Genomic DNA, 24,356 nt, shown 5'->3' on the forward strand with positions numbered 1-24,356 from the left:
AAATAATAATTATCAATACAAAAATTTCACTATAATTATATTTAATATCTTAATTGCAAAAGTTAATTCTATTTTAATCAAAAAACTTGTTTGAAAACTTTCAATAGGTCTTGACGAGTAATCTTCTTTACAAAAGTCTGCTGTAGTTGATCATTATAATTTAAAACGTCAGAACAAATTAAACCTCAGTAGCAATTAAAAAATCTCAATCTAAACTGCTAGTAAATTCAGCTAGATTGTCGATAAAAAGTTCTGCTCCCTAGCGCTAAACTTCGTGCTATTTTCTTGAAAAAGAAAACTAATCATCTGGATTCACTGCAGCTACCATAAAATTCTTCAAATCTTCATTGTTCTCAATATACTCAAAAACTACCAGCATAACATCATAAGGTAACAAAGTAAGCTTAACAATTTCAGAAATCCTCTGATCGCACTTATCCAGCAACCTTCTCCTTAGAAAAGCTTGTGACCATTTGTACTTAAAAGCTGCATAGTAAAATCTCAACTCATTTCTATAATTATCAGCGGCAAGTTCCGCAACTATTTCATTCTTTCTTGCATACCTCGCAAGGCTCTGAACATTCTTGTCTAAAATATCAAAGTAAGATAGATGAGTTCCGGCAATAAATTTCGCCTTTAATCTATTCACCGTATTTCTAACAGTTGCTTTAGTTTCTTGGATAAATCTCTTTAGGGAACGTTGACTAGGAATTCTTAGGTAAAGTTTCATCAAAACAGCGTCTTTGTTAGCAACCTCGTACCCAATACCTTGTCTTCTGATGATATACCTCAAACAATGTTGAGTAACCGTATAAATTTGTGCCTTAACAATATCTCTTTTCAAATGACCATAAGAGTTATCAAAATCATTTTGATAATCAACTTCCCTGTCAGCATATGATAAAGGAGAAGAAATATCTCTTTGGCTAGTCAATTGATTTATTAAAACCACATTTAAAACTTGAGGACACGCTTTATAAGCAGCTCTATTAGCGATCAAGGTCTTTGGATCATTATTTATCATTGCAAAGACATTCGCTCCAGCGTTTAATAACATCCTAGCAATATTTCCTTTTTCAGTGTAATGAAACAAGAGATCTCTCATTGAAAATCGGATATTCTTCATACGTTTGCTATCTAGCACATAGTTCAGCGCAGTGCGCCCAGAATTATCCCTAGCATTGATATTCTTCCCATGTCCAAAATTGTCTAAAAGTAATTGAACAACAATAGTAAGATTGTTCTCCACAGCATACATCAAAAGTGTTTTATTTAAATTATTCTTTATATCAACGTTAGCTTCATAGTCAAGCAACAGTTCAAACAATTCAGTATCTCGCACAAAAATGGCGTAATTTAATAGTGTAAAGTTACTGTTAAAGTCTAACAATGTTGGGTTATTAATATACTTTTTTAAAAACTTCAATTGAAACTTGGCATTTACATTAGCGCCTTTTTCTAGAAGTAACTTAATAATTTCTTCATTTTTGGTAACAATTAGCGCAACGTGAATAGGTTGAGCGCCATCTGAAGCTTCTGCAAACACATCTGCGCCATTTTGTATCAAAAATTCTACACAAGATAAATTCTTGTTCCTGCAAGCCATATGCAAAGGCGTGTATCCTGAGTAACAACCTTGTGAATATTTATTATTAACAAAGCTTTTGAAACGTTCAGACATTTTTCCAAATATTTTACCCAGATTTTCAAGTATTAGCACCATTATTTCCAAATTATTACTTGCTGAGGCATAAAAAATGATATTTTTTATAAAACGAAAGCTTGTTTTGGGAATAACGTCGTATTCTAGCAATAATTTAACTACGTTAATGCTTCCGGAGATTATTGAGTGTGTAATTAGGGTTATGTCGTTGCTATGAACCCACTCGGAAAGTTTAGAAAAATTTTGGTAATAGTGAGTCTTAAAAAGCGCGTCTATATGCGCGTTATTGTCAAGAAGAATCTTTATAATTTCTTCATTAGGGTACAAAATTGCTAAATGTATAGGCTGGACGCCATCTTCAGCTATGGCGTTTACATTTCCGCCATTTTGTATCAGATGCGAGACACTAAATGGGTTCTCATTTTTACAAGCCAAATGCAGGCACATATAACCTGAATATTTCCCCGAAGGGTAAGTAGCGTTAATAAATTCGGATAATTTGATACCTTTTTTTTTGCAGAGTGAAGAAATGTTATTAATTATTAATTGAACTATTTCTTGGCTGTTGCTTTCAATTGCGTGCAACAGAACTGTTTTTTGGCACTCGCGCAAATCCGCGCCATTTTCAATCAAAAGTTTTACTAAACCGTAATTCTTTTTTATTATCCCGTGAATTAATAAGTTTACTTCTTCGTAACAGTCATTGAATAATTTTTCACCCACTAAATATTTTTTGTAGAGTTTTTCAGAGTATTTTGCATTTACATCAGCGCCATTTTCAAGTAGTATTGTTACTATATTAATATTTTGAAAATATACCGCCGCGTGAATGGGCTGTCCTCCGTCAGGCGCCGAGAAATTGACATCAGCGCCACGGGAAATTAAATAACGCACTAGTTTTTCGTCATTATCCCCACTGGCGATGTGTAAAGCAGTGTAACCTTCTAAAATACCGACTGTTTGAAGCGCACCATTTATTTCCGCACCATTGTTTATTAATAATTCAATAAGACTGAAATTTTTTTGCTTTATTGCGAGATATAACAATGAAGATGTTCGTCCGGTTCGAATATTTATATCCCAATTATTTTTTAGATAATTTAAAACTTTTTTTTTATCTCCATGAAAAACAGCTGATAAAAAATCACACTTTGTTTTTGTTGATGGCTTTTTGGAAATTTTTCTTCTCTTCATTTTGAATTTTTATTAATTATTATTAACGTTAAAATTGTAAGTTGTTAAATTTATTTGGATTATTTTTCACATGTTTTTGTTTACAAGCAATGCTTTGACGAACACTCAGCACTTAATGCAAGAAAATAGTCACTAAAAATTACAATTATAATTATATAAGGAAAGTTAAAATTTTAAAAAGGTTATTTTTATTTTTAAATAAAAGTTAAACACAGGCACTGTTTAGATGAAGAAAATACTGATAGTGGAAAAATATCATGTGGGTACGTATTATGTTTTTCATTTCACTTTAAGAACTAAGTCTCAGTCCAAATGAATTACCCCCTCTTGTTTGGACAAAATTTATACCTGCAGAACATCTGTTCATTCGAAAATGGCTTATAGGTCCCTGGTAGAGAATCAGAGAATCTTTATGAAAATTAATCTATGACATTTATGTTAGCTGTCATTTATTGAAAATTAATTTTGCATTTATTTAATAATTTTAACAATAATAAAGTTAGCCGAAATCTAAAAATTTTTAGAATTTTTTTTATTAAAAAAATTATTACAAAAAAATTAAAAAAAAATTTCATTTGTAAAAAACTTATGATACTTAAGTTAGCCGACGTTTTTAATTTTTTTGATTTTTTTTTAATAATTAAATTAGAACAAAAAAATATTTTTAAAAAACTGCACCAACAGTTTTTCAAGTTTTTAATAAATGACAATATTTTTTTTGTCATTTTTTCAATAAAAAACTATTTTTTTGTCCGACGAAGGCGGAAAGCGGCAACTTAGTTTAGCGCAGCGGGACGAAAGTTGCCACTTTCCGCCCGGAGGGCAAAAATAGTATATTACACACCTAGAGAAGTAAAGTAAGAAATGTCTCAGATCACATGTAATTGTTGGCCGAGGCGAAGCCGAGGTCAACAAACATGTGATCTGAGGCTTTCTTATTTACTTCCCGAGGAGTGTATAATTCTTTTTTCTCCTGCCTAAGCCGAAAGTTCAAATACCTTCCGCTTGCAGCCGGAATAAAGCAGCAGTTTCTATCCTCGGAATAAATGAACGCGCACGCGCAATAGTGCCTACATCGGCTCTCACGCATTGTACGTTCTTCTCTTTAACACATACTTTTTCCGTCAGCACTTCATGTTGCGTCATTAGTGCAATATACTATAATTATAATAAAAATAATGTAATTTAGTGATAATGTGATTTATGATAATGTTTAGTGATAATTTAGTGATAATGTTATAGTTTGAAAATTTCAAAAATTATCATATTGTACCAAAAAAAGGTTGATTTACATAAAATATGTTAAATCACCAAGTCACTAGAATTATTCTTATATTAAAATTATCATCTAATATTATTATTAAGATTATCCATAATTATTATGAAATGAATACTTATAATTACTATTAATATTTATCAATATGAATATTTGAAGTTATAACACAAAATTAATTTTTTTAATATCTTTACTTAAATAATAATTTTAAATTATTAGTTATGATAATTTTAAATTAAGTCACTAAAATTATTCTTATATTAAAATTATCATCTAATATTATCATTAAGATTATCCATAATTATTATTAAATGAATGCTTATAATTACTATTAATATTTATCAAAATGATTATTTAAAGTTATAATAAAAATTATTCTGTTATTTTCATAACACTAATTATTTTTTTTAATATCTTTACTTAAATAATAATTTTAAATTGTATTTTTTCTTGACTGGAGGGGGCTCCGCCCCCCCCCCAACCCCCCGCCGGGGCTTCGCCCCTGGACCCCTTCCATGATTACCTACGATGCTATTGCATTAAAAGATTCGCGAACTTTCGGCTTGGCAGGAGAAAAAATAGTATGTGTGACACGGGACGAAAGTACTACATCCTCACCCGCGTGTTTGCCACCCTCGCCTTCGGCTCGGGTGGCAATCACACACGCGGGACAGAATGTAGTACTTTCGTCCCTTGTGGCACAATATACTATTAAAATTTATAAAAATTCGTAGGTATTATTTCAAGACAAATAAAAACGTTAATTTAACCACGACGTAACACAAGGTTTGAATATACTGAGAAAAAAATTTTTTCTTGAAAAATATGGGCATTTTTGTAAAAATAAATTTAATTTGTTTAAAAATTTTCAATAATTTTATTTTTTAGCTGAAGAAATAAAATTGTTAAAAATTTTTAAACAAATTAATGTCTTATTACATTACTATTTATTAGCTTAAGAAATAAAAATTTTTCTCGCAGTAACTTTTTTGTTAAAGAAAAGTTTTCTAGATTTAGAAAATAAATAATTTTAGGTAGAAAACTTGAAAATTTTTATCTAAAATTGTTTTTTTATTAAAATCTAAAAAACTTTTTTTCAACAAGTAATTTATTGCGAGAAAAATTTTTATTTCTTCAGCTAAGAAATAAAATTGTGACCAAATTAATTTTTTATTACATTGCTCATTTTTTTCTAACGAAATTTTTTTATTTAGTGTATTAAAATATTCATTAGAGATTAAATGTTGTATAAAGATTTTTTTTTTAATTCTTATCAAATTTATTATGAATTAGTTTTACGTTTCACGGAAACAACAAAAAAATAGTATTTAAACCTGCGTCATAAGCTTAAATTAATGATATGTGCGTACACAACACTGATAAGATTGTACTTGGGGCTTTTCACATCAAATCTGTCAATTTGAAAAGTTTTGTTTTTGTTTTTGAAATATTTTTGATATTTTTCAGTACTTAATAAAAAAACCTTTTATGTACAGAAAAAAAATTTATTTGAATCAAGTAAATAATTTTGAAAAACTTCATTCTCTTAATTTGAGTAGAAAAATTCTTAAACTAAGAAATTTTTCTTGGTTTCAGTAAATTTTACTTGGTTCAAGAATTTTTAGACAATTAAATTTTTCAAAATTGTTTTCTTGGTTTAATAATTTTTCTTTTGATTCGAATTTTTTTTTTGTGTAGCAAATTTTGAGATTTTTTTATATTATTCGTTTAAAAGATATTAAATTCTGAAAAACTCTTTGGGTATTTTTTTTTGTATAGTATAATTTTAAAAGAAGTCTAAGATGGTCATAGTAACATTGAATATTTTCAGATTTTTACGATAATGACTTCCTCCATACATGTAAGTAAGATTGCAATTAAAGGACTGCCTTAAAGTACTTAAGAAAAATATTTTCAAACGTAGAAATTTGTATATTGCTCGTTAAGGTTCAACCTTTCAAAAATAAGTATATTGTAAGGATTCAGTGCATTATGGGACCTCTACGATATACATATTGTTATTTCTTGTAAGCACAGTACAAGGTACTCAGTAATTATTTTAGAAGCATTTTGACTACAGTATACAAGGTTTAAACACAGGAAAATAAAGTTGACGTGTGCTGTTTTTAATTTTCAAAGTGTTTGTGTTATATTTACATTTTTATATATTTACATTTTTAACTTAGCAGTAAATAAATTTTTACAAAATTTAAATAATTCAAAAGTAAGTAAGCAATATATATTATATAATATTAGTTGATAAATTTATATTAAAATTTTGCAAGGTATAAAAATAATTCAGTTAAAATATAAGCTCTTAATATTAATTTTAAATATTTTAGATTTGTTAATTTTAAAGTTAATTATAGTTGAAAAAAGATCGGAAATAAAATTTTGAAGTTAGTCTGCGAATTTTCAACTTATTCAGACTCTTAAAATTGGTAAAAATTACTTCAAAAGATTCCTAAAATTGGAATTTTGAGTTCTGCTTTTAACAGGAGTTGTGTTTGTGCATTTCCTGAGATATTTTGAGAATAAGGGATTTATTTGATTTTCATAGAATTTTTTAACAGGAGTTTTGTTTACCCAAATTTTGAAATTTTGAAATTTCAGCAAAAATGCCTAAACAAAACTCCTGTTAAAAAATTATATAAAAATTAAATAAATCCTTATCCTCAAAATATCACAGAAAATGCCCAAATACAACTCCTGTTAAAAGTGAAACTCAAAATTCCAATTTTGAAAGGTCCATCACGGAAGTTGAATTTTGGCACACCCTACACAGTTAAAAATTATGCGTCAATTCGTCAAAAAATTTTTATGTTAAATATTTAACACTTTTTTGTGTTAATTCAACAAAATAAATGTTAAATTTACACATAAAAGTGTTAAATATTTAACAAAAAAATTTTTAACACAAAATTTTTTACTGTGTAGAATTTATATTAAAATTTTGCAAGGTATGAAAATAATTTAGTTAAAATTTGAGCTTTTAATATTAATATTTCGGGATCGATAGAAACAGTAATTTTAAATATTTCAAATTTGTTAATTTTATTATATTTAAAAAAAGATTGGACATAAAATTTTGAATTTCAGATCTAAAATTGGTAAAAATTACTTCAAAAGATTCCATCATCTATACAAATAAGTCAAGATAATAAAAATCATAACTAAAAAGTATTTTGATGCATATTTTTTCTACGATTAATTATAAATTCATAAAATTATGTAGAAAAAACAAGAAATCAAGTAAAACAGGTCATTATCTAGTATTTTTTTAAACATTTATAACAGTGATTGTTAAAAATTACAATACAAAATAAAACATTCACATATTTCTTTTTTAATTAAATTTTTGATACAAGATTTTTGCCAAAAGTTTAATTAAAAAAAAAATTCTTATTGTAGTACGCTAGATAAAATTTTTATGCTACCTCTGACTTACTAATTAATAATAAACAGCTGAAAATTACTCTCTAAAATTAAAATTCGTATCACAACTTATTATCTATATTACGAAAAGTGATTTCTCCTTTCAGCCTTCACCCGACAATTCATCATCCGTGAAAGAAAACATGCCAAAAAAAAACGAAAAGCCAATTCCAATATACCCTATCTGCAATATAAAGGATATAAATTACATGAACGTTGAATTTTTAGTTCGAACAACAAATTTCGACGTGAACAAAGTATCTACCTATTTAATTGGGAAGAAAAAGCAAACAACAACATTACTATCCGTAGCAATTTACAATAGAGACGAAAAATTATTAGATTACCTGTTAGAAAAGAACGCGGACGTTAATTTAAGGCCCTGTTTATACTCACTATCTTTTGCGCGCTTTGCTGTTAAAAACGACGACGAAATTCTGCTCCGAAAATTGGCAGCTCACGGCGTTGATATCGAGGATGTTTCAATGCCGGGAAAGCAAACTATTTTATTTGACGCAGCTTACAATGGAAAATCTAAAATGGTGGAAATATTAATCGAGCATAACGCCAATTTGCATCACGAAGACTTTCACAAGACAACTCCGTTAATAATTTCGAGATCTTATGAAGTAACGAAGATTTTGCTTGAAAAGGGAGCTAAAGTAAACGCGATGTCGGAATTTTGCGGGTCAGCATTGATGCAAGCAGTTCGGTCCGTAGATTTATCTAGAATACAAATTCTTCTGGATTACGGAGCGGAAATAAATTGCGTGAAGAGAAATCATTCGGGAGCTGAACCGATGGTTCATTTTATGACGCACACAGCTCAGACGGATTCTTTAAAGTTTTTTCTGCACTCAAGCGACAAGTTTGACATCAATATGTTAGATGAAAAAAAAAGAACTGCTCTGCATTTCCTCGTAATTCGTCCAATTTCTTCAAGCGACAACGAAAAATGGCTACCTTTGATTCAAGAGTTTCTCAATGCGGGAATTGATATTAATCAGGAAGATTCTGATAAAAAATTAGCCGTCGAATGTTCAACAGGCCGCAATTATTTTTGTCTTTCAGAGATTAAAAAACACATTATTAAATTACTATGTCTCGGGTGCGATATTTGTCCGAGAAATCGAGCGGCTGTTCGTAACCCGCGGTACGAGAAATTGAGAACTCGCTGTAAAGAAGAAATTAAAGTTATCAAAAATACTTGCTTGATTGAAAGCAATATTACTTATTTGGACGTTTTAAAAAAATCCGTGGATGATTTAAAGATTGAACTAAGAGCAATGGATGTTGCGGAGATCATTAAAACTGAACTGCAACAGATATTTCCAAACTATGGAGCGATGATTTATTATAAATTACTGAGAGTTATTCACAAGATGAAATTGACCAAATGTGTTTTATAATTTATAAATTTATTGAACAGTTTATTTTTAACGAAAATTTTTATCTGACTTGAATAAGTCCTTGTAAAAATACTTTTATAAGAATACTCACCTGTTTTTTTTTTTTTTTTTTTATGACTAATTTTTCATGAAAATATTAGTCGACTCATAGACTGTCTAATTGTTTTATTTATTTTTGCAATATTGTTGTTTTTCTTGAAGTTTTTCTTGAGTCATGATAATAAAAATATTGAAACTAGATCTAAGGATATTAATTATGTCGTTTTACTATACCACATTTGAGTAATGTCAATAATAATACTAACGGATGATGATGACTATTGGAGACTGATAATTAAGTAAGCAATCGGATTTGCTACTATTTTTTACGTGTATTAGTAATTTATGTTTGCTAGGTTTGTTATCACTAAAGAACGTCAATCGAGAATTAACATGTTTTTATTGACGTAAATAAATGATATAAATTGCTAGGAAGTTGAAATTTAACTTCAGTCCTTTTTTACAAGTGTATCAAAGATAAATTTTGAAGAGTTTAGTGGAATTTATTGAGAATATTCATTATCCTGAAATAAAAATAAAATGGTAAGAAATTTTCTTAAGAATTAACAAGATATAATTAATAAGAAATAATAAATATTAATAAAGAATTAATAGTAAAATTTTAATGGATTTTGATGATTAATAATTTATATTACTTATATACAGGCAAGAAAAAGTTTCGTTCGTATAATTTCAATGATAGTTTTTATTGGAATGATCTTTTGCTCAACTGACGGAGCTCCGCCAATTACCGCAGCTTTTATTGATTCCAATAATGATCTTTTGTCACAAATTTCAAACGGAAGATCAGAACCAGAGAAGCTTATCCGCAAGCCTCGGTCATCAGGCCTAGAAGAACTCGAAGATGAAGCTGAAGACGATCTGGAAACAGCTGCTGGTACTAATTTAATGCGACCGCTCTTTGTTTATCGGCAACAAATGGAATCTCGCGCTCGCCAGAATAGAAAAGCTATTGACAGACGTCACGCGTTATTCTACTGAATATTGAGTGATAGATAATTAGTTTAAGATAGATAATAAGACTGATGGAGAATTAAGTGAGAAAGAACAATTTTTTTCGAGTGAATTAACTGCTATATGTGAAGGTCGTTAGTTTTTTATATTTTTGAATAAATATTATATGTATTAGTAGGTAATTGAATAAAAAATAATTGAATTATCTATATTATTAAAAGAATAAGAACAATTTTGTTTCGATGATAGTCATATGATAAAATCGGTTTTTTTAGTGAAATTTAGTGTCATTGCAAAGGTCTTGACTTTAATTTGTGCCTTTTTAAGGCTTCATATTATTCTCACCAATAGTCAATTTATTATAATAAGTATTTAGGCTGCATTCGAAAATACTTTATCTCCAGATGCATAATTAAGAAATGACCTTGTATTTTGTAAATTATTGACATTTTTAAAGATATAAGCTCATCCCGATGTTACACTCATCGAGACCTTTCATTTGAGTACCCACATCAATTTTTCATATATTTATATGTATTATATAATATCTTCGAATATATAAAATTCTCGTGTCAAAATGTTCGTTCCCATACTCCTCCGAAACGGCTTGACCGATTCTCATGAAATTTTTTATGCATATTCAGTAAGCCTGAGAATCGGCTACTATCTATTTTTCTAACCTCTAAGTGATAAGGGGTGTTCACTCTAAAAATTTTTTTTTTATTTTTTTGATAAAATTTTTTTTTTTAATTTTTTTATTATGTGGCATCAAAAACTACATACAACTCTAAATTTGCACTTTTTTATCACCAACCTTTGCTTTTTAATAGTCATTTTCATAATTTTATCATTTTCTATCCCGCTCGATAACATCAATTATTATCACTTGGTAAGTTATCCCCTCCATGTGTCTACCGGTGTCACTTCTCACCCTGTAAACAGCACGGAGTAGGGATGTTACCTCTACAGTTTTCGGCTATTATTAGTGTTTATGCTTCAAGCGTAGTAGTTAAATATTTTTACTATCTCAGTGTAACTCTCATATCAAATATATTCTCGAGTAACTTTATTATTTATTTATTAATAACTAATATTATTGAATATAGTTAATTATTAATAACTAGTAAAATTATTAATTTTGAGTGTAAATCGCATGATCAGTTAATTAAGTGACTTACATAACCTCTAAAATACTCAACACGTGTCACGAGTTCCCGCAAACAACGGCTATTGAGTTGTAAGTATAAATTATTTTTTACGTTTATTATAAAATCAAAAATTATTCTTTCTTATTTATAACGAAAATATTGTTGGGAATGGTGAAAAACGAATTCGGTGAAAGTTAGATTTTTATTACAATTGGGAAATTTTTTTTTGTGTTTACTTATAAGAGCTCTAACTTCGACAGAATTTTTTTTTTCACTATTTCTAACAATATGTATTTTCGATATAATTAAGAAACATAAAATTTTTCGCTTTCGTGAAACTATCTAATTTTTACATGTATATTTAATGTAATCAAAGATAAAATAAATGATTAATATAATAATTAAATAATTTAATCAGTTCTATTCATGTGTGTTTTGTTTTGTACAGTGAACAATGCCAACAAAACGCAAAGGGGCCAATTTGAGCCGTGATACAAATAAATCTAGAAGCATTCGAAATAGAAGAGCCCAAAGAACCGAAGAACAAGTTCAGGAAGAAAATACTGGAGCGCGTGTGAGAATGGCGCAATTGCGTCAAGAACAATCAGACGATACACGAGCTGAACGTAATGAAGTCATGAGATTAGAACAACGACAATCACACCGTTTTACTGTCAATAGACGCAGAGCGAATGACCAACAACGCCAACAGGCACATCGAGCATTTGTAGCTACATCATTTCTGCGTCTAGCATTCCAGTATGAGCCCGATATTGAATATTATGCTCATTCAAAAGTAGTAATTGGTGCTATGGACAAAGAATGCCCGTATTGTCATGCTTTGAAATTCAAAATTGAACCAGCCGGGATGTGTTGCGCGTCAGGGAAGGTACAACTACCTATAATTGAAACACCACCGGAACCGTTGAACGGTTTGCTTATCGGCACAGATCCAGATTCTAACGTGTTCCTGAAGTCCATTCGAACATTCAACTCATGCTTTCAAATGACATCGTTCGGAGCAACAGAAATAGTTCAAAATACTAATGCAAATGGTCAACAATACAATTCTACATTTAAAATCAGAGGCCAAGTTTATCATAAAATAGGCTCATTGCTGCCAATGCCAAATGAACCACATAAATTTTTACAAATCTACTTTATGGGCGGCGAGGACTCCGGAAGTGCACTAGCCAATCGGGTGGATGCACGTTATGGCTACAATAACCTTGATTAACCATAATGAATTGTTGAAAATATTCAAATCCCACATGCACAAATTAGAAAGCGATAATCACGCTATTGTTATTAATCCTGATAAAACACCAGCTGGAGAACACATTCGTAGATTCAACGCACCTGTTGCTGACGACGTTGCTAGAATCATGGTTGGCAATCGTACAGGTGCACGAGAAATTGTGATTCGTAGGAGAAATAATAATCTTCAGTTCATTACTGATACACACCGTTCATATGACGCTCTCCAATATCCGCTAATCTTCTGAAAGGGACAAGACGGATATAGCATAAAAATTAAACAACGAGATCCCGTATCAGGTACTTCATTTATTATGAATTTGATTATTACACTTTTAACAAAACAATTAAATTATTAAACGCAATTAACTTAAATAAATATTTATGAATATATTATTAAAGGTGCCGAAACAAACAAGAACGTTAGCTCGAAGGATTATTATGCGTATAGATTGATGATTAGACGTAGGCTAGATAACGCCATTCTACGATTTCGAGAGCTTTGTCAACAATTCATAGTCGACATGTACGCGAAGATAGAAGGCGAACGACTACGATACTTACGATATAATCAACTCAAGCTACGTGTGGAAGAGTACATTCACTTGCGAGACGCTATTGTCAACAACGCCGACGCCGCCGAAATTGGTAACTCTGTCATTCTACCATCATCGTACGTAGGCAGTCCACGTCATATGCAAGAGTATATACAGGATGCTCTGACTTTCGTGCGCGAATATGGGCGACCGTGTTTATTTATCACGTTCACATGTAATCCAAAATGGCCAGAGATTAAATCTTTGCTGTTGCCTGGCCAAAATTCAATACATCGTCATGACATTACAGCATGTGTGTTTAGACAAAAGCTGAAGTCATTAATAAATTTTATTACTAAATCACATATATTCGGTCCCACACGTTGCTGGCTGTATTCGGTTGAGTGGAAAAAGCGAGGATTACCTCATGCCCACATTTTGGTTTGGTTAATCGACAAAATCCATCCTGAAGAAATAGATAATATAATTTCTGCAGAAATTCCCGATCCGTTTACTGATCAATTGCTGTTTGATATTGTTACAACAAACATGATTCATGGCCCATGTGGTACTTTTAATCGTTCATCGCCTTGCATGTCAGATGGAAAATGTACAAAAAATTTCCCTAAAGATTTCACTAACGATACAATCACAAATGTCGACGGATATCCAATATATCGTCGAAGGAATCCAGATAATGGCGGACAATCATTTAAATGGCAAGTTTTGAGGTGAAAATATATTGATACCACGAATACCTATTATACCCATAGATGTGCCAATTCAATTTAAGCGTATTCAATTTCCGATTAGATTGGCATTTGCAATGACTATTAATAAATCCCAAGGCCAAACAATGTCTGTTTGTGGCTTAGATTTGAGCACACCATGTTTTTCACACGGACAATTATACGTTGCATGCTCTCGAGTGGGTAAACCATCAAGTTTGTTTGTATTAGCTAAAGACGGGCTAACAAAAAATATTGTTCACGCTGCAGCATTAAGAGATTAATATTATGTAATTAATTAATTATATAAATAATTATTACTTTTAATAAATTAAAACAATTAATGTTTGGTGTTTTGTTATTTTTAAACAACATTCCCTCATCGTTCACAGCGCTTCAGGCCTTTTTCACTCATATTCTACATCCTTATACACTTCCAATAAGTTAGTAATTTTTTTTCGACACTAGAAATTCTCTAGAAATTATTCACATGGCAAAACAACGTTCGCCGGGTCAGCTAGTATATATATATATATATATATATATATATATATGTATGTATGAAAAATGTCTAATGAAAGCTCTTGATGAGTATAACATCGGGATGAGTTTAGATCTTCAAAATCTTCAATAGTTAAGAAAGTACAGTGCAATTTAACATAATTAAGAAACGACTTTGTATCTTGTGAATTATTGACATTTTTAAAGATATAAGCTCACCCCGACATTACACTCATCGAGACCTTTCATTTGAGTACCCACATCAATTTTTCATATATTTATATATATTATATATATGAATATATGAAAAATATATCAAAATGCATGTAGGTACTCAAATTAAAGCTCTCGATGAGTGTAATATCAGTATGAGCTTATATCTTTAAAAACGTCAATATTCAAAAAAGTACAGTGTAATTTAACAAAAGTCATTATTTTATAAAGCAAAATTTTATGTATTTATAGTTCACAAGTCACGGCAGTCACGTAGTGACTGCAAGGTTGCTAGTTATTTTTATTTCTGCATCCATTTGCACCACCAATATTAAAATCAAAATAGACATCTGGGTTCACTTAAATTAAATATGTTTTTTTCAATACTATTATATAATAATGAAAAAATAGAATAACTTTTCGATTATATTCAGAATATTTTATAAAACTATATTTTATCTAGAAAATATTTCATTATAAATTTTTAACAAAAATAATATACTTTTTTAATTAAAATCTAGTACATTCATTTCCATCAATTCAATATTAAATAATTAACAATAATTTTAAGTATCACTTGATTGTGTTATTATTTTTCGGCGATAATTTAACACCTTTGACAAACTTAACAATTTTCTTCCCGCGATTCCGCGCCAATTTGAGCTGCATCAGCTTCTCACCACACATCATAAAAACACTTACAAAATTGCTGACAATTAAAACTACTATCAGAGGTAATACGTCATTTAGCTCTACAGTCGCCCATTCACTTTTGATCTAAAAAAAAAAAAAAAATACATTAAACTTCGTAGTACAGAAAAATTATTCTATGAATCAATAATAAAATTCTTACATTGTCACCAGGTAACGCCCAATCAGAATGAAGTAATTTATTCAAAAGTCCGCTATCTCTCAATAAAAGTATGCTGAAAAGATAAAAATTTTTAAAATAATTAAAACAAATTTTTACATTTAAAGAAATTTAATTTATTTATTATTTTTTTTTATAAAAGTTTTTTTGGTTTGGAAAAAAATAATTTTAGATAGTCAACTTGCAAATTTTCATCCAAAATTGTTTTTTCCTAAATCTAGAAAAATTTTTTCCAAGAAGAAAGTTACTGTAAGAAAAATTTTTAATTTTTCAGTGAAAAAATAAAATTATTCAAAATTAATTTTTATTGCAATATTGCTTATTTTTTTTTTTTAAAGATTTTTTTTCTCTCAGTGTATAGATGGCAAAAAAAAAAAAGATTTTTCAATAATTTTTTCTCAAGAGGCTTTTAATTAATTAATATCAAAGTGGAGATACATATAGTAGTGATTTTAAACTTTCCCTGACTAAGAAAAGTACTTTAAAATGATTTAAAATTAAATGATTTGAATACAATATACATTTTGCATTGAGGTAATCTTTGCAAAACAATTTTTTATATTTAAAGAAATGTAATTTACTTATTATTAATAATGCCACGGAAAGGACAATCGGGTCCCAGAGCCATGCCAATAGAAGCTTGTGAAATTGTATCTAATGGAACTAAAGTACAGTCGACTGAAGATTTTAATTGCGATACTGCAGCATCCAGTGACATAAATGCATACTTTTCTTCGCTGCATACTTTTGTTAGTCCTTCTAAATAATTAGATGGTAATTCTGTTTCTTTTACTAGTACTTCGTCATATAACACTCCCATTATTGGATCTGTTGTATTCTGAAAATCAAACGTTTGCATAACAATAATAGTAATAATTCAAAAATGACATTAAAGTTAGAAGTAACTTGACTATTTTTATTTTTATTCAAAAAAAAAATTATTTTTAAAAAATTGCATTTTTAATCTATACTATTAAGAGAATATGAAAAATATTAAAGTTTGCCGACGTTTTTAATTTTTTGATTCTTTTTCATTTATTTAATTAGAACTAAAAAATATTTTTAAAAAATTTCACTAATGGTTTTTTAAGTTTTTTTTTATAAATAAAAACTTAAAAAAAAAAAATTTTTTTGTAAAATTTTCAATAAAAAAAATTCTAAAAATTTTTAGATGGCTAACTTAATTTTCATAATATTATAATACTAAAGTTAGCCGACATTTTTAATTTTTTTTATTTATTTATTTAATTAGAACTAAAAAATATTTTTAAAAAATTTCACTTATGGTTTTTTAAGTTTTTTATGAATGAAAATTTTTTAAAAATTTTTTTATAAAAAAAATTCTAAAAATTTTTAGATGGCTAACTTAATTTTCATAAAATTATAATACTAAAGTTAGCCTACGTTTTTAATTTTTAAATTCTCTTTCATTTATTTAATGAGAACTAAAAAATATTTTTAAAAAATTGCACTTATAGTTTTTTATAAATGAAAATTTAAAAAAAATTTTTTTAATAAAAAAAATTATAAACATTTTTAGATGTGAGCTAACTTAATTTTCATAACATTTGTATGTATTAACGTCTTAGAAGCTTAAAAAAACTGCATATATATATATATATATATATATATATATATATATATATATATATATATATATATATATATATATATATATATATATATATATATATATTAAAATTAAAATTAAGTAAATTAATTAATAGAAAATAAACCTGAAAAAAGGTATAATCAGCAGAAGCATCCAAAACACCAAAACGATATGTGCGATCTTCTAATAATCCTTCCATGGTCGTGAAAGGTAACACAAATACTTTAACAGCTAAAGAGCTTATTAGTGCTGCTGAGTAGGCTGCTAAAACTACTACAGCTGTCACATGGATTGAAAATTGTACGATCCGTATTGGATTTAATAATGATAATTCCATTCCTTAAAAATGAACAACATAATAATATTTAATTACTTATAAATTATATTGAATTTTTACCTTGACTGCATAAAGCTCCAAAAATAGAAAAAACGACATCCCAAAATTTTGAATCTGCTTTATCGTCTTCAACATTCTTTAAATGAATAACAACAGCTATTGATTTCATTATTGTTATCGATGCGCTGCTTACTAAAATAATTATACCCAGAGCACTCCAAATGCCGGTGGTAAATGGTGTTATGTATTTGTCCCAACTCAGCATTGAAGATGCTGGTTTTTTTATGAATACTCGAGACCTATTGAGTTTATGTATAATTTTCAATTAAAAAATGTCATTAAATTTAGTAGTCATTTGAGTATTTTTAATTTAATTCAACAAAAAAATAATTTTTAAAAAATTGCATTTTTAATCTATTTTATTAAGAGAATAAGAAGAAGTTTGTGTCCAGGATAGTCATATGATAAAATCGGTTTTTTTAGTGAAATTTAGAGTCATTGCAAAGGTCTTGACTTGAATTTGTTCCTTTTTAAGGTTTCATATCATTCTCACCGATAGTCAACTTATTATGATAAGTATTTAAGCTGCATTCAAAAATTCTCAATCTCTAGATACATAATTAAGAAATTGCCTTGTATCTTGTGAACTATTGATATTTTCAAAGATATAAGCTCACCCCGACATTACACTCATCGAGACCTTTCATTTGAGTACCCACATAAATTTTTCATATATTTATATATATTATATATATTTATATATCAAAAAATATATCAAAATGCATGTGGGTACTCAAATGAAAGCTCTTGATGAGTGTAACATCGCGATGAGCTTATAACTTTAAAAATGTCAATAATTAAAAAATTACCTCGCATCTTGTGAACTATTGACATTTTTAAAGACATAAGCTCATCTCGATGTTACACTCATTGAGACCTTTCATTTGAGTACCCACATCAATTTTCCATATATTTATATATATCATATATATGTTTATATGAAAAATATATGAAAATGCATGTGGGTACTCAAATGAAAGCTCTTAATGAGTGTAACAACGGGATGAGCTTATATCTTTGAAAATGTAAATAGTGAAGAAAGTACAGTGAAATTTAACATAATTAAGAAACGACCTTGTATCTTGTGAATTATTGACATTTTTAAAGATATAAGCTCACCCCGATATTGCACTCATCGAGACCTTTCATTTGAGTACTCACATCAATTTTTCATATATTTTATATATTTATATATATGATATATATATATAAATATATGAAAAATTGATGTGGGTACTCAAATGAAAGGTCTCAATGAGTGTAATATCGAGATGAGCTTATGTCTTTAAAAATGTCAATAGTTCACAAGATGCGAGGTATTTAGTATTGACATTTTAAAGTTATAAGCTCATCGCGATGTTACACTCATCAAGAGCTTTCATTTGAGTACCCACATGCATTTTGATATATTTTTTGATATATAAATATATATAATATATATAAATATATGAAAAATTTATGTGGGTACTCAAATGAAAGGTCTCGATGAGTGTAATGTCGGGGTGAGCTTATATCTTTGAAAATATCAATAGTTCACAAGATACAAGGCAATTTCTTAATTATGTATCTAGAGATTGAGAATTTTTGAATGCAGCTTAAATACTTATCATAATAAGTTGACTATCGGTGAGAATGATATGAAACCTTAAAAAGGAACAAATTCAAGTCAAGACCTTTGCAATGACTCTAAATTTCACTGAAAAAACCGATTTTATCATATGACTATCCTGGACACAAACTTCTTCTTATTCTCTTAATAAAATAGATTAAAAATGCAATTTTTTCATATATTTTATATATTTATATATATGAATATATGAAAAATATATCAAAATGCATGTGGGTACTCAAATGAAAGCTCTCAATGAGTGTAACATCGGGATGAGCTTATATATTTAAAAACGTCAATATTTAAGAAAGTACAGTGCAATTTAACAAAAGTAATTATTTAATAAAGCAATATTTTATTTATCTATAGTTCAAAAGTCACGGAAGTCACATAGTGACTGCAAGGTTTGCTAGTTTTTTTTAAATTTCTAAATTTCAATTTTTTTTTCTCATTTTTTTTCTTATAATTTATTTGTTACAAAATTCATTAAATATCTACCGAGTTAATCTTCATAATTTAAAAATATCTTCTTTCTAACTAATATAAAAACTGATTCAATTAATCTTACTTGGTTGAATAAAGTGGAGTAGTAAATTTTAATGAATCCAACCTATCTCTTGTCATAAATAATTCAGCAGCAAATATATCTGTTTCATTATTAATTAATGTATTCATTGCGCCGGTCCAAGTACCGTTCTCTAACAAATAGCCCCATTCATTTGATGTTTGATATGTTAACCTATAAAATTTAGTTGTATTATTTGAAATTGTCAGCTTGTTATATTAATAAAAGTTTTAAAATTTGCTGTCAAAAAAATGTTTGCTAAAATTTTTAAAAATTCAAGAAGAGTTAATGAAATTTTAATTAATCCAAAATATGGTTATTCTGTAAGCCGGCGTCGGGGTGATGGAAGTAAAAAAGATATTTATGAAGAAAAATCATCTGCTAGTCAAGAAGAATATTTTCGTCAAGAAACTCAACGTCAATTGCAGGAAATTTTAGACAAACTCGAAGATAAAGATAAAGCGGATAGTAAAAATAAGAAAATTTATGATAAGAATAATAATAAGAAAAACAAAGAAGATAAAAAAAGTTAGTTTTTGTTTCACTGAAAAACTTACGTGCAATTTAAACTTTCTTTTAATAAATCCATTATACCACCGAAGAATCCTCTTAGTCCTATCACATTGTTATTTTTATCACGAATTATTTCTGAGAATGGCGGATCCTGTAAAAATTAATAAAAAATTTATTTATTTGTATTTTTCGTATTTTTACTCAGAAGAAAAAATGAAAATTAAATTAGCCGACATCTGAAAATTTTAATAATTTTTTTTTATGAGATAATTATTACAAAAAAATTAAAAGAAGAAATTGCGCTCGTAGAAGTTTTGAAAAATTATACGTGCAATTTTTTTTAAGTATTTTTTAACTTGTGATTTAATTAATGAAAAAAAATAAAAAATTGTTGAACGTCATCTAATTTTAGTATTATACAAAAAAAACTTTAGTAGAAATTTAATAAATACAAAATAATGACATTAAAGTTAGCAATAACAATCATTTTTTAATTTTTTTTAACAAATAAATTTTTTCCAAAAACTTATTTTTAAAAAATTGCATTTTTTTTATTTTATAAAATTTCTATGTCAATTTTTTTTGCCATAATTTATTTGTTAAAAAAATTATTAATATCAAATATCTGCTAAATTAATTTTCATTACAAAATTACATTAAAGGTAGCAGTTACTTAATCATTTTTTAATTTTTTTTTTAAAAATAGATTTTTTTCAAAAAATTATTTTTAAAAAATTGCATTTTTTATTTTTAAAAATTTCTAAATATTAATTTTTTTCTCTACTTTTTTTGCTATTTTTTATTTATTGAAAAGATTATTAAAATTATCAAATATATGGTAAATTAATTTTAATTACAAAATTACATTAAAGTTAGTAGTTACTTAACAATTTTTTAATTATTTTAAAAAATGGATTTTTTCCAAAAACTTATTTTCGAAAAATAGCATTTTTTATTTTTTAAAATTTCTAAATATCAATTTTTTTTTCTTCTTTTCTTTTGACAAAATTGATTTGTTAAAAAAATGATTAATATTATTAAATATCTGCTAAATTAATTGATGAAAACGTTAGCCGACATTTAAAAATTTTTAGAATTTTTATTTTTATTGAAAAAAACTTTAATTTGCAAAAAACTGTAAGTGCAATTTTAAAAAAATATTTTTTTGTTTTTATTGAATTATTGAAAAAAATTAAAAACATCGGGTAATTTTAGTTCTTATTATAATTAATTTTTATTACAAAATAACCTCTAGAGATATAACTCGCAATGTATGGCCATGTAAATCGCTTCTTCGTTGATACAAACTGTACTTAGTGTACTCAACACCTGATACAATATTCCAGGTCGCGAAAATACCGTGTCTCAATTCAAGTCCTCTGTAAACTTGATAGACTTCTGTGATGATTTCTGCTTCATAATTAATTTCCAAATTTCTTTTCGATATCATAAAGTTACAGTCGAAGGGTATGTAAATGTCGCGGAAGTAATCGTAGATCGACGTTTCGTCATTGAAAAATGTCAACCATGTTGGGTACGCCATGTCTATCCACGGCGCTAATAACTTACAGAAAAAAAAATTACGTTAATTACTGATATTTATAACTAAGAATTTTTACTTAAATTTTGAAAAAAAAATTAGAAAAACGGTTAACTCTGAAGGCCATCCCTGCAACTTCCCACTAATTCCATACTTAGGCGCTTAAAATTGCACCAATGACGTTTTTGAGCTCTTCGAGCTCAAAAATACAATTGATGGGTTATTTTGAGCTCTCCGAGCTCAAAGAGATTGCTTTCCTATCCTTTAAAGCTCTTCGAGCTCAAAAGTCTGATAGAGATTTGATAAGAGACTATTTTTTTAATTTTTAAACCACAATAACTTTTGAATGAATAAACCGATTTTTACGCGGTTAGAAGCATTCGACGCAATTTTTCAAGCCTCATAAAGAATCTCAAATTTTGAATTCATCGCGCTAGGAATTTTGGAGTTATTCCGAAAAAACACTTTTTTCGGTTTTCTTTCGTTCACGATATCTCTCTAATGAATCAACCGATTTTGATCGGACTGGTGGCGATCGGCGTGGTTTTTTGAGGTTAACAGCTTATTAGTTTTTAGAATTGAACCTTTAAGCCGTTTAAAAGTTATTCCAAAAAAACCACATTTGAAAAAAATTTTTTTTTCAGTTTTTTTAAGATTTCTCAAAATCTATTGATCTGAATTGGTCCAAATAGTTTTCAAAATCTAAGTTTGGTCAAGCTCTTTTGAATGGCACCAACCGCGATGAAATCGGTCAAGCCGTTCAAAAGTTATAAGCGGTTCACATACTTTCACACACACACACACACACACACACATACATACATACAGACACCGTGACAACCTCACGGGGATAGTCAGGGAAACTTCCTATGACCTTCAAACGTCGAGATCTGATGAAAACTCGATTTTTGCAAAACGGGGTGAAAACAATAACTTCCCGATTTTTGAAAATCTTCGATTTTCTTAGCGGGAAGTTAAAAATTCTTGACTGGAGTGTAAATTTTCTTGGCTCAAAAAAATACTAAGCAAAATTGAAAATTTCTTGAATCAAGTCAAAGTTTCTTGAGCCAAGAAAATTTCTTCTTGCTCCAAAATAACTTATGTCTTCCTAGAAATTTTCTTGGCGCAAGAAGTTTGTTTTTTCTGAGTAGAAATTAATAATTATTAAATAATAATTACAGTTGCAAACTGATCTCTCAATTCATCTGAGTCGTTTAAAAGAACAAATAGAGGTCTCTTGATGTGGTAATAACTGCCGCCAATCTGAAACGTTAAAGAATTTTATCAAACATTTAATTAATTGTTAGTATCCGTTAGCTAAAAAATAATTTATGTTTACCTCTGTAATAAATGTTTTAATATTCATTATAACTGTACGAATGCCAGCTCTACTGAAGTATGCTTGGAGATTTTTTAACCTTGTATGTTCTTCTATCCCAACTATTTTTCCAAATAAATTAGAGCAATAATTATTATCTAATTAGTAGCAAGAAATTATACACGTGTATACTGAGAGAAAAATTAATTTAAAAAAAAATGAGCAATTTTGTAATAAGAAATAAATTTGTTCAAAATTTTAAACAATTTTATTTTTTAGCTGAAGAAATAAAAAATTTTCTCTCAATAACTTTCCTCTTGAAAAAAAGTTTTTTTTGGTCTGGAAAATAATAATTTTCATCCAAAATTGTTTTTTCCTAAATCTAGATAACTTTTTTCCACTAATAAAGTTACTGTGAAAAAAATTTTTATTTTTCAGTAAAGAAATAAAATTGTTTAAAATTTTTAAAATATTATTTTTTTATTGCAACACTGCTTATTTTTTTTTAAAGATATTTTAAAGGATTTTTCGATAATTTTTTTTTTAATGATTTTTCTGGTTTTTGTGGATGATCTTCAAGAAGTTTTTTTAAAAAAAAGTGTCTTGCAGTGAGCACAATATCTTTAGTTTAAATCATCGAAGTTTAAAAATAAAAAAAAATTCCGTTAATATAAAATATTATCTTCAGATTTTAAGCTAATTGTGTAAAAATTTATGTACATTACAATAATGATAAAAAAAATTGATCTTTTAAAAATTCTAAGAGCGTAAAACTTTTAAATTAAATAAAATTACATACCTTTAGGCTCTACTGGTTCTAAAGTTGCGTGTATCAATATAATACACGTATTATTATAATATCTATGAATACTCCGAATAATTTTTTCATAAATATGATTTGGACGGTTCAAAAAGTCATTTTTTACTGCTGGTAATATTAATACCAACAAAAAAATTGAAAAAATCACCAAATTTTTCATACTTTCTCACTCAGTTATCACCTTTCCCTCTGAAAACAAATAAATCAAGTAAATTAATAAGTAACTATATAAAAATTTACATTTTTACATACCATTAGTATCAACGAGTATTAAACAAATACAATATTTAACATTAATGTAACATTTAATGCGTCAATTTGATGTAACACTGATAGTTGCTAATGGATTTCTATTGCACTGATTATAAATATAAATGTGTCTACATTGTACTTGTGTATATAATAATAATTACATCGGCGATCGATCCTAACAAATATCGTGAGCGTAATTGCTTGATCGATCAGCTTAGATTATTTTATCTCTTTTAGTAATTTCTACTCACGTTATACGACTTTTTTTATTGACATTCGTTTAGGGGTGCTTTTTTTATTTGCACAGCTGCAGTGGTCTATTTCTACTACGTATTATGTTATATAAAGTGTAATCGATTATGGTTATGAATATTTAGTGTTTCATCGAAATTTTTTTAAGATTTTATGTATAATAATTTGAAAGAAGTTAAAATTTTGAGTAATGCTTGAAATTTTATTTAACAGAATCTTGTAATCAGTGTTAG

General features: G+C 27.9%; 5 protein-coding genes across 5 annotated transcripts; 3 read left to right on the top strand and 2 right to left on the bottom strand.

Moving 5' to 3' along the window:
• Positions 1-298: 298 nt before the first annotated feature.
• On the bottom strand, positions 299-4,003 carry LOC123265306 (putative ankyrin repeat protein RF_0381). Its single transcript, XM_044729003.1, has 2 exons — positions 3,856-4,003; positions 299-2,115 (listed from the first exon to the last, which is right to left on the bottom strand). The coding sequence occupies exons 1-2, from the start codon at positions 4,001-4,003 to the stop codon at positions 299-301; spliced, it is 1,965 nt and encodes a 654-aa protein (XP_044584938.1).
• Positions 4,004-4,648: 645 nt separating this feature from the next.
• On the top strand, positions 4,649-8,977 carry LOC123265307 (putative ankyrin repeat protein RF_0381). Its single transcript, XM_044729004.1, has 2 exons — positions 4,649-4,813; positions 7,676-8,977. The coding sequence occupies exons 1-2, from the start codon at positions 4,649-4,651 to the stop codon at positions 8,975-8,977; spliced, it is 1,467 nt and encodes a 488-aa protein (XP_044584939.1).
• Positions 8,978-9,301: 324 nt separating this feature from the next.
• On the top strand, positions 9,302-10,194 carry LOC123265965. Its single transcript, XM_044729964.1, has 2 exons — positions 9,302-9,559; positions 9,683-10,194. Exons 1-2 carry the CDS (start codon positions 9,557-9,559, stop codon positions 10,016-10,018), a joined length of 339 nt encoding a protein of 112 aa, XP_044585899.1. The 5' UTR covers positions 9,302-9,556; the 3' UTR covers positions 10,019-10,194.
• Positions 10,195-12,353: 2,159 nt separating this feature from the next.
• Positions 12,354-13,667, top strand: LOC123265309. Its single transcript, XM_044729005.1, has 2 exons — positions 12,354-12,543; positions 12,799-13,667. The coding sequence occupies exons 1-2, from the start codon at positions 12,354-12,356 to the stop codon at positions 13,665-13,667; spliced, it is 1,059 nt and encodes a 352-aa protein (XP_044584940.1).
• Positions 13,668-14,892: 1,225 nt separating this feature from the next.
• On the bottom strand, positions 14,893-24,045 carry LOC123265960 (probable glutamate receptor). The gene is made up of 12 exons (XM_044729957.1): positions 23,872-24,045; positions 23,599-23,808; positions 22,821-22,921; positions 22,661-22,744; positions 21,191-21,505; positions 19,986-20,092; positions 19,432-19,602; positions 17,255-17,493; positions 16,982-17,196; positions 15,827-16,083; positions 15,228-15,300; positions 14,893-15,151 (listed from the first exon to the last, which is right to left on the bottom strand). The coding sequence occupies exons 2-12, from the start codon at positions 23,777-23,779 to the stop codon at positions 14,948-14,950; spliced, it is 1,947 nt and encodes a 648-aa protein (XP_044585892.1). The 5' UTR covers positions 23,780-23,808; positions 23,872-24,045; the 3' UTR covers positions 14,893-14,947.
• Between the last annotated feature and the right edge of the window lie 311 nt (positions 24,046-24,356).

Source organism: Cotesia glomerata, linkage group LG5 (genome assembly GCF_020080835.1).
Source record: "Cotesia glomerata isolate CgM1 linkage group LG5, MPM_Cglom_v2.3, whole genome shotgun sequence".
In the NCBI taxonomy this organism is placed as follows: domain Eukaryota; kingdom Metazoa; phylum Arthropoda; class Insecta; order Hymenoptera; family Braconidae; genus Cotesia; species Cotesia glomerata.

Excerpts from the sequence above, each read along its gene's own strand:
- LOC123265306 (XM_044729003.1), bottom strand. The coding sequence starts at position 4,003 with ATGACGCAACATGAAGTGCTGACGGAAAAAGTATGTGTTAAAGAGAAG. Across the intron at positions 2,116-3,855 it reads ATTCCGGCTGCAAGCGGAAG|GTTATATGTGCCTGCATTTG; the intron begins GTATTTGAACTT and ends GGAAATATTCAG.
- LOC123265309 (XM_044729005.1), top strand. The coding sequence starts at position 12,354 with ATGGCTACAATAACCTTGATTAACCATAATGAATTGTTGAAAATATTC. Across the intron at positions 12,544-12,798 it reads CATGGTTGGCAATCGTACAG|GTGCCGAAACAAACAAGAAC; the intron begins GTGCACGAGAAA and ends ATATTATTAAAG.
- LOC123265307 (XM_044729004.1), top strand. The coding sequence starts at position 4,649 with ATGATTACCTACGATGCTATTGCATTAAAAGATTCGCGAACTTTCGGC. Across the intron at positions 4,814-7,675 it reads CACACGCGGGACAGAATGTA|CCTTCACCCGACAATTCATC; the intron begins GTACTTTCGTCC and ends TTCTCCTTTCAG.
- LOC123265960 (XM_044729957.1), bottom strand. The coding sequence starts at position 23,779 with ATGAAAAATTTGGTGATTTTTTCAATTTTTTTGTTGGTATTAATATTA. Across the intron at positions 17,197-17,254 it reads TGGAGCTTTATGCAGTCAAG|GAATGGAATTATCATTATTA; the intron begins GTAAAAATTCAA and ends TTCATTTTTAAG. Across the intron at positions 16,084-16,981 it reads CTGATTATACCTTTTTTCAG|AATACAACAGATCCAATAAT; the intron begins GTTTATTTTCTA and ends TTTGATTTTCAG.